This window comes from Lipotes vexillifer, unplaced genomic scaffold, assembly GCF_000442215.2.
Source record: "Lipotes vexillifer unplaced genomic scaffold, Lipotes_vexillifer_v1.1 scaffold548, whole genome shotgun sequence".
Lineage (NCBI taxonomy): Eukaryota > Metazoa > Chordata > Mammalia > Artiodactyla > Lipotidae > Lipotes > Lipotes vexillifer.
The window spans coordinates 173,978-184,686 of record NW_006789826.1 but is presented as its reverse complement, the minus strand read 5'-3'; the positions used below and the strand labels follow the sequence as shown (position 1 = coordinate 184,686).

General features: G+C 38.7%; 1 protein-coding gene across 2 annotated transcripts in view; it reads right to left on the bottom strand.

Annotated features, from left to right (window-relative positions):
* Positions 1–7,604, bottom strand: part of POU6F2 (POU class 6 homeobox 2) — a 367,227-nt gene extending 359,623 nt beyond the window's left edge. For both annotated transcript variants that reach the window (XM_007462843.1, XM_007462844.1), the window contains exon 1: positions 7,439–7,604. In XM_007462843.1, coding sequence (XP_007462905.1) covers positions 7,439–7,604 — 166 coding nt within the window. The remainder of the gene's footprint in view (positions 1–7,438) is intronic.
* Between the last annotated feature and the right edge of the window lie 3,105 nt (positions 7,605–10,709).

Sequence of the window (10,709 nt, the reverse complement as noted above, 5' to 3'; positions counted from 1 at the left end):
GGTTCAGTGTTATTTTTTCCTGACCTCTGTGTTTGCATTAAAGACAGTCCATGTTTCATAGCTCACAATATTGCCACAACATAGAGTGAGATGTCACCAAACTAGTGTGCCCTTGTTTCATATTTGTATGAAATCTATTTTTCAGGTGGACTATCTTTTTTTTACATCAGTTATTTTTTTTTATTGGAGTATAGTTAATTTACAATGTTGTGTTAGTTTCAAGTGTATAGCAAGGTGATTCAGTTACATATATATGTACATATATATATTATTTTTCAGATTATTTTCCATTATAGGTTATTACAAGATACTGAGTATAGTTCCCTGTGCTCTACAATAGGTTCTTGCTATTTATCTACTTTATATATAGTAGTGTGTATATGTTAATCCCAAGCTCCTAATTTATCTCCCCCCCACCTCCCGCTATCCCCTTTGGTGCATAAGTTTGTTCTCTATGTCTGTGAGTCTATTTCTCTTTTGTAAATAAGTTCACTTGTATCATTTTTTTAGATACATTTTCTTCTGACTTTGAGAAGCAGAAGGTGGGAGTTTACATTTAAAATACTGAGTCAGGTCAACAGGCTTAATAAACACACCTCATCAGAAGCCCCCATATTGCCAAAGCCCAAATACTCCTTTATGAATGAATTTTAATATAAACATTACGTGAAGCTATTCCCAAAGAAAAGCCCAGTGTTGACAGATTTAGAACCTCATTCAGACTCATAGTATAAGGTATATGTGCAACTGTAAAATACCATCTTGAAACAAAGTATGCTCACCTATTTCCTTTTCAAAGAAAAGATATTGTAAATTTAAAAGGGAAAACATTTAAAAAGTAAGACTGAAATGGCTTTAATAAAAGGAAAGCTGAACAAAAACACCAGTGAAGTATAGAACCTAGGAAGACAACAAATGAGAAAATTCCAGAGCCACATTGGCTGTTAAAGAGAAAACCCATCCACCCATCTGCTGGAGAATGGCAACTGTTACTATGAGCTTTCTCTAGCTACCTCCGCCTTTGGATATTTTTTAAAAATTTATTAACCTGACAGCAGGAAACTTTACACAGATTGCCCCCTGACAGGGTGCCAGTTTGGTGTAAACACTTTGCTATCTTTTCCTTTAGCATAAGAAAATCAAGAAGCATGTGAAGTGGAGCCAGGTGCATATTTGGGCAAGCGTGTCGGCGCCTCTGACCGCCCCCGTTCCCAGGGAAGGCCCAGATAATCTGGAGCAGCCCCATGGCAGAACTGCACCCTCTACCCCTCCTCCTGCACATCTACTTTCTTTTTAATGTGTGAATGTCTGATGTATTATTAATCCCCAAACATAAACCAGCAAGGTCGCCAATCAAAGAAAATACCTGCTCTCTCACAAATTATCTGTTTACTGCCTAATAACCAGCAAAGTCCACTGCCAACAGTCACTTAACATCTCATTTTTGAAGTGGGGGAAAATATTTATTTGGTCATTCTTGAAAAAGAATAATGCTCACTCTATCATTAAATCAGGTAATTGGGAAAGAAAGCAATCTACTTAAGGGCTGAGCCTTGGGAGCTTGAATCCGAAATGCACCTCTATTTATTAATTATGACATAAACTGAGCTGGACGAACTACAAAAACATTATGATGCCACGTAACCTTTAAGTTAAAACATCGCAGACGATAAAAAGACTACAATGGGATCATTTTAAGGGATGATGGTACAAAGTAGTGTCATTTCTAATACTTTGTCTTCTTTCAGATTTTTTATAGCACCATTTAACAACAAGGACAAAATATAAGCATCCTAGCAATCAAAATGAAAGAAAAAGTGTAAATCTGTATCAGCATTTTAATACACTAATGTGTTACCAGGTAGTAGCATCCTCAGACACTGCAATATAGAACTTTCTTCTCTATACAGAGGTCTAACCTGAGTACCCCAGGCATGGCAAAGAGATGGAAAAAGAAGGCAGTGAGAAAGTCCCCACTGAATCTTACGTCACGTATTGTGCACTTCCCTCCATCAAAGTGCCCCGTAGAAATGAACACAGCTCAATGTAACGAACATGGTGTGAAGTTTGAACATCGCTGCCATTTGATAAGAATTTATTTTTATTTCCAAGATTACACATTAATGCTATTTAAAGTGGATTTATTTATCAATGCAGTATCTCAATGTTTTCCGGGAGTGGGGGACACTAAACTAAATTTGTCTAAACACACACACTGGATTTTTTAAAGAAATACCTTGGTGCAGTAGATTTTCTTAAATGTTAAGAAATGTCTCTAAATGTGCATTTCCCCCTCAGTAGTCAGAGAACAGCACCACAAGGGCTTGTTTGAAGCACCACAAGGGCTTGTATGAAACCATAATTGATTTTTGACAAATACCTTATCATGCATCTCATTTACTTACACAAATACAGGTTTCTAGTGGTTTCTTTTCTTTTTTTTTTTTTTTTTTAATAACTGGTTTAGCCTCAAATCTATTACTCGGATTAGTTAGTTGATTTAAAAAGATGCTGTTTTAATGTTTCTCTAACAAAACACACTCTCTTCAGTGAAAAAAATAGTATGCATTTTCAATGGCTATAATATTGAAACTTTAAAAGATCCAGAAACATGGTTCATATTTTCAGTAAATCTATTTCTCTAGGGAATTTTCCTCATCAACTCCCAGCTAAAACCCTCTTGGGCTTAAGCCCCATTACTGATTACTTGGTCCCAGCATATTTTATCAGAATATTATCAATATCAAGGCATTGAAAGATGTTTAAATAAAGTAATAAAGAGAGTGACTGATGCTATAATGAAGGCCTCCACTTATGCACAGGCAAGAGGCAGGTTCACCACTAAGTGCAGTCCTTATAACGCCCAACCAACGACCACCACGCTGACCTGCAGAGACCACTGCCTCAAGGGGTGACAGACAATTTAGTCCTTTATCCTTTTGTCATTGGAAATGACTCCACTGCTATAAATTCTAATCAAGTCAAACTGGATGGCAATTCAAAAAAAAAAATCTTCTAATGCATGTTTCTATGAGAAAGATAACGGAAAGGGAAGGAAAAGAAAAACCCTACAGATACTGCATTTTCTAGCGAAGAATCACTGACCCAACTTTCAACCCTTTTGCAATAGTTCACAGATAAATGACGTTGAAAATACCCACCCTTACAGGTATCATTGCATGCAATTTCTTTTAACCTAGAGAAACACAATATCATAAGAGAAAACCAACCACCAATTTTTATTTCAAGCACAAGGTTTATAAATGGTTTTTTTGTTTGTTTGTTTATGCCTCAGCTCAAGGCTTTAGAGCCGTGTGCCCAGTTCCCGTGCAGTGTGGTACCACTAAGAAACTAACCCAGCCACCCAAGGTAGTTGGGACTTGAAGGAAAGCAATCATGAGGTTCAACTTGAAACAATAAAAATATTCCCAGGAGGAGGACTGCTGATAAATCATCTTTGGAATTTCAAATATATATGAGAGAAAATATTTAGTGCATGTTTTATACGATCTCACTTCTGCTGAGACTGCATGGGAAAACTTGAGTACAGATATTTTTTCTAGGGATATATATTATTTTTATCCTTTCTGGGGCCATTTTCCTCACCAAGCTGTTGATGCTACCATTTGAATTTTAGCATCCAAGTTGACTGAATGTGGAACACTGAATTCTTGATGGGCATAACTAAAACTGAAGCACCACATTGACACGAGTGCTATAAATGTCACTGGAGAAACACAGCAACCTCATCCCTTTGAGACTGTTTGCCAAAGGCCAGTTTTGAGAGTGGTTTCCGATATGTACATCACTCATCGCATATTAAATGACCAGCCCTGCATGGTATCACTCATCTGATCACGCAGCTGAAACACAGGGAGACACAGAAGCAGATTCTCTGATAATACCTCCTGACGTGCAAGTCTACTCTCCTCCACACTGTTTCCTACGGCTCAGAGCTTTGCATAATACAGTCAGGAACTGAAAAAGGAAGAGTTATTCCACAGGCTTTACAAGAATAAATAACGTACCACTTAATGATATCACAGACAACGAGCTAACCACACATTTCTCAATGAAATGAGGATTCATCCCTCCTAAGTGTACTTTAGTTTCCATGGCTGTTCAAGTTAAGGAAAACATTACCTCTGATGTAATTACTTTACAAAACACAAGGGCCCTTTTCTGAACTTTCTCTTTAGGCTGGCATATGGCTTCTGGTTTCTCCTGTTATTCTGAGCTGCTCAGAACACTGAAACATTCTGCAGAGTGTGTTTCCCTTTGGATGCTGTTAAGTGCAGAGGTGCAATTTAAGGAGAAGCATAAAAAGGCCCAACGGTTCCTTTGTATTTGTTTATAAACAAATGGAATTTCCTTTGTTTATCCATAGAGGGCATCCGTATTAGCCTTCCTCCTGTAGTTTTGGGCTGAAGATGCCATACTGTGAGAGAAACAGACGTCCTCTGGACTGCTAATTTCAACAAGACACAAAAGGGGGACTATACTCCAAAGAAATCCATTTATACTGAAATTTCGGGTACAATAAAAAATGGAACTCTTCTTGTCTCCTCTCGTTGGTAAATGTCTCTCCACAAAAGTAAACAGACCAAGATATACAAAAAACATTTGCCTTAATCTGCTCCTTTCACTCCAGAAGCTCAGTTTTCAAAAATACAATGAATATGCTGTAAGACTGATGGTTTGAGAGAGTATGTTAGAAAAGTATTGTTTAGAGATAAACCTGGACGCTCTCAGTTATTCACTTCATTACCAAGTGAAGAGTATAATCACAATTATATATGGAAACAAAAAACTTGAACATACGTCAAATAAAATAATGGTCCAGTAAATTACTACCCATTAAGTGTTGCCAAAGTTGCTAGTAAACTAGTTGCTTTCTAGTAAAATCCTGAGAATTATACTAGAAAGTTTTAGCCAGTTACATAGACTAGAGTTCCTAATGCTAAGTCCCAATAATATTAAAAGGTGAGAGCATAATAGAACCAGTAGCTAAGGAAACCTGAGAGACCAATGAGATAATAAATGGTAAGATTACTGTAAAATGAAATGGACAGAATAAATATTCAGTTAATTTTCCATCGATGAGAATGTCACAATAAAATCACAGCTTACTTTGTAAAAAGGGGGAAAAAAAGCATCCTTCTGGGCTGCTTTCTATTCTATCTTTCTCAAATTGTCTCCATTTTTTTTCCTTAAGTTTTCAAAACTGTTCATCTACTGATTTCTTTTAACCTAATAGGACACTGGAAAATATTCACATTGTGTTTAAAAAGCACTCCAGAGACCAAATAAAAGTGAATAAACAAGAAATAGTAGATATAAGATGTAGACTTTGCTGGATTCTCTTGCACAAACTCAGACGGTGAGTATTCCAAAGTAAAGATGAGTACCTTCTAAAACCTGCTAAGATTTCTAAACTACACTATGATTCCTTAGGTTACCCCGTAAAGATTCCACTTAAGATATATTTTCAAAGAACTTTTAATTCAAATTTCTTTGACCCCCCCCAACCTTGGATTTTTTTAAGCTTATTTCTCTACACATGCCAATCAGTAAGAGGTGACATAACAAATCTATGACAATTTTCAACATTGGAAAATCTAAACAAATGTTGAGAAGCCAAATTAATTACCCTTCTATTGGTTTACTTGAAAAAAAAAAACCAACAAGTTGAGGTTTTAAGTCAAAGTCTACAAAAAGCATTTACTTTTAAAAAATGCAAGCAAAGTTTAGGAACACATAATCCATTATCTTCAGTTATGTTGAATTCACAACTGATCACTTTTTAAAAGTCAGAGTGCTTAGTATTAGTATATTCAACATCAAAGAGGCTGGAGCATGGCTTTTGCCTTCCTGTAATTTACAGTTTTATCTGCCTTCTCTCACTAACCCCTTGAAATGAAAGGAGTGTTTTAGGACATAACTCTTCTTACATAGATAAAAACTCAGACTACAACAAAATATTTCTTTAGAGTAAAAATACTAAAATCTTAATGCCTAGGTATGGAAAATTTATGTCAGAAGTGGAATTGCCGCTTTTGCAAGAAAGGGTCATATGAAAAAATTACTTGAAACTGGCATCTCCTATACTCTTAACTACAAAACAGTATTTTACCAACAGAAAATTTGATACAGAAAGTTTCTCTGCAATACTCCTCTAATGTTTGACTGAGTATTTAAAATCAGAAGAAAACTCCTGTGTTGAAGCTGGCCTAGAGTTGCCAAACTAAGCTGCATTTTTCTATAGTTATTTTTTTAAGCTCATCTTTTTAACTGAATTAATGACTTTCTTAATAAAGGAGTCTATGCCATGATGTTGTGTTTCTTTACAGTTCAGGCACTTGACAGTTTTTAACCTGTTCTCTGCCTGATCAATACATATATATCTCTGAGGTATATATATCAGGTTAGTATATATATGTATGAACAGGTTAGTACGTGTTATATATGTATATAGATAATATATATTTAGTGTCAGAAGTATATAAACACTTGGAAATAATTAAAAGCAAGTGCTTCAGGAACAACTGTTCTGAAAACCTAATGTCACTCTATCCCATAAAGTGCTTTCCCAGCAGAGACATCTATCACCGTCCATCACTCAGTCATGCGCCTCAACACAGCCTGCTCCCCTTTCTGATTAGAGATCACAGTTGCTTGAGTTGGCTTACAGAGTGTCATCTGTTTGAATGACAGATGTCTTTGCTGGAGTGGCACTCTGCTTGTTCTTGTTTTGTTTACGAAACGAAGATTTCTAAAAAGGTTCTGGGCTGCCTCCACATTAGGATGAGGCTATAAACGTCTGTTAAAGGGGAGCGGCGGAGGCGAGGGATGTCAAGGACCTATTTTCTTCCCTCATCACCCTTTTAAAAGAAGAGATGTTCATTCTAATTGTGATCACAAAATGTCATGTCTTTGTGCCCTTCCCGTAGCCACCTTTGTTTGCCTGGCAGAGAATGACTGGTATTGATATTTCTCAGTTCCCCTCTCTGGTCTTTTGACTACAGATAATAACTCTTTACTCTCCTTCCCCTTAACAAAAGGCTGCGAAGCAACCCGAAACCGAGTCGATATTTATTCAATAAACGTTAACCAATTCTCACAATGGAACTGATTTCCTGACGATGATTCTCCTCCTCTTTTTTCCCCCATGATCTCTAGCCCGGGGACGCTAGCAACATCTGACCAGTGCAAAGGGGCAGGAGGAAGTTCTTGGTTGGGAAAAGTTTGGAGGACACCCTCCCAGCCAGCTGGCTTCATCAGCTGGGGTGGTTCGGCCCCTCCACGATGCCAAGGTCCTCTTTGGTACTTAGAAGAAAATTGAATGAACAACAGGAAAAAAAAGAGGAGGGGGTGAGGGCGTGGATGGCTCTTCCGGACATCATGGTAGGAGTGAAATGAAAGACCTAGACAGACTTACCGAAGAGCTTGCTGGGAGTGTCCTCGCTGTCATTTGATCCCACGGGCGCAAGCAGGGGCTCATTCAGCTCGCTGTCTGAAGTAGCAGCCTTGTCCTCACCTCCCAACTCCGCATTCATCTCACTCCGCACTGACAGCAAGGGCTTACTGACTTGTCCAGCTATCATTGGATCCTAGGATGGGGGAAAAGAGTGAAGGGGAGGAAAAAAAAGTGGCTGCTTGAGTGTGCGCGCGTCCTCTGTCTCCCTCTCCTCTTCTCTCTCTCTTCCACACACAGACTCTCCCTCTCTCCCCTCTCTCTTATCTCTGACTGCTCCCGCTGTTATTGCTGGCTGCAGTCAAGTGAAGAGCTATTACAGATCCGAGTTCTCCATTCCTCCCCACCCTATTAAAGCTCAACTAGCATGAGAGAGATGCAGGAGGCTTCTGAGGGTAAAAAAAAAAAAGAGAGCGAGAGAAAAGAAAAAACTTCTTTGAAAGCAACCTAACCAACACAGCTTTAATTGTGGGATGTGCTTTTGTGCAAATGTTTTTACACCTTGTGCTGTCTTGAATGCAAGAAGAGAGAGAAAAAAAAAAAAAGAAAGTGCGAGGTTTGTACTTCAGCAACAGACTCAAAAGGAAGGAGGACCCTAGGGAGGACCCAAGGGCTATTTTAGGAAGCCCTCTCCCTGGGGGAGAAGCAATTAAACCCTATCCTGAGAACAGAAAAAAGAGACAGGGAGAAAAGAGTCCTCCAAAGGCTTTCAATGGAATGAAAGAGATTTCTTATGTAAATTCTAGCAGCACCCTTAGAAGTTGACTTCGCTGGTCCCAGATTTGGGACTGCAGCTGACCCCAAATCAAATGAACATTTGAAAGCAAACAATAAAAGAGATGAAAATTGGTTTACAGTTTTTGAAAGGAATTGGAAAAATACTTACAAACTCTGTTCAATAATTCGGATACCTAGAGCATCCTATGCCCAGAGCATTAAAGAAAAAGAAGTCAAAGATCACCTCCGAAAAGGCAAACTTTACCCCCCAATAATTTAAATCTGCTTTATCTTCAGCTCGTTAGGAGGGCATTTTAGGATCAGCAATATTTTTCCAAGGGCAGCCTTCTATTCCATTTGCAAACTAAGACGCACGCTATTGCGGTGGCACAGGTATCAGAGGCAGAAGGGAGAGAAAAGCCGGAAGTGCCCCTCTTGCGTGTTCTGGGAGCTATTTATTGCCAAGTTCATGCTTAAATGGCTCCTGAGCAGGAGACAGGTGACCAGCGCAGGGGCAGGTAGGGCCACATGCTGTCTTGTCCCATCATTACATTGGTTGTGGTAAGCCTGGGGTTATTTTTTTTTAATGTATTCATGCCTGAAAAGTAAATTTGATATGACACATGATAATCTATGAAAATGTTAATCAATACAAATAGTTTAAGCTGTCATCAGATTCACTTCTTTAGTCAATACTCATACCACGGAAAACAATGTCACTGTCACCAGGGCTTAATTTGCACAGCACTTAAATATTGGACTCTGTGCATCAATGCACTTCTTCTTCAAATACTGTAGGTAAACACATTTTCTCCCTATTTAAGTCTGAAGCACTCAGCACGCATTTAGCTGAGCCAAATCCTCCCTTTTGAATACCTTGATAGGTCCACTGGAGGGCAAAATTAATACTTAATTGAATCTCACAGTCATCAAAATAATCAATACTTTTTTATTATTTATTCTTTACAGTCTGTTGACTGTTTCAAACCTCTGAGGGAATGGTGGAAAGGATTCATGGCTTTGAAACACTGTCATTTAACAAGGTAATTTTCAGTGGGGCATTAGGGGTTGTGAAACATATAATAAAACAAAAATGGTGGCTTATAATAGGAAGAAAGAAAAGAATTATATTTCTGCCATCTAACAAAACAGGATAAATAAAAAGCAAGTGCAGAGAGAGAGAGAGCAAGAAAGGAGGGGGACGAGGGATGGAGGAAGACTGGCTTTTGAAGGGTTTTATCATATCAAGAGCAGAGCCGAGCTTTCATAATGCTGACATTTCTCATCCTGACAATCCTAAACAAGTAGAAAGGATGAGATCGCAGATATCATCTTTCATCACATTCTCCAGCTTAAGAACCAACATGACAGCTTCTCTCCCCTTTACACTGTTAATTACTAAATAAAATACTACTCTCTGTCAGCATCAGATTATTGCAGATAGCAACCACAAACATTTCTCCATTGTCTCCCCGACTCGGAAACGGTTGAGCCCTACCTTGAACTCTTTAGAGAATAAATTAGGCTTGTCTCACTGTAGTGTAAATATTTGAAATGTAATCAATGTCATCAATACGGTCGATTCACAGTATTGTCAGCCTAAATTTGCTGGTGATAGATTAGCATTTCATTTACTGTGTTTGGAGGTGGAGGTTTGGAGCGCTTGAAAATGGGGGGTTGTGGGGAGGAGAATGGGGCAGGCAGAGGGGGAAGGAGACACAAAAGTCTCCAAATTTCCCCCAATTTCTTTCCTATGTATCTAAGAAAGACCACGTGTTTGGAGTCTTCTGATTCGGTAAGCACAGCAGAGGTAGAAAAGGAAACATTGCTTTACCTCATAGCTTCACATGAAGGAAAGGGACCAGGTTTAAATTCTAGTGCATTTATTTTACTTTATGAAAGGTTGAGTCCTCAATCTCTCTGATCTAAAGGAGCGGGTGTGACTCATGCCTTTAAGACACCCAGTCTCTGTGGCCACACTGCTCACTGGAGCATTTTTGAAGATGGTGTTAATGGTAAACTTGTGTTTAGAATGACATTCACTACCCTCGTGATAAGCCAAACATGGTTATGCATGTATCAGTGAGTACCTGGGCAGACTTAAGAAAAGGATATTCTATTCCTGCTTTGTGAATGGTCAATCCCGAATCCCATGGAGGAGCTGAAATGCAGCTGCTAAGTTCCAGTGCACTTAAATCTTTTAAGGTGTTCAGTCTGGCTGATGTGTGCAAAGCGTGCACTGGCAGATGGCGTATATTCACTGACCATTAGCTCTTCTTCTTTAAATTACTTTTAAGTGCCCTCATCCACGGCTAGGTTCCCAACTAGTGCCTCTCAGTGACCTGAGCTTCGAAAATTCAGGAGTTTGTCATCCAAGTGCTCATTTGATTTTTCATCTTACAAAATGCTCTACGTTTTCCCATGATGCAGCTGTAGGCCACATATATATGTGCATGACATGGTCAAACAGCAAAGCCCCAGAAAGACAGAGAGCAGACAGCTTTTTTTTTTTTTTTTT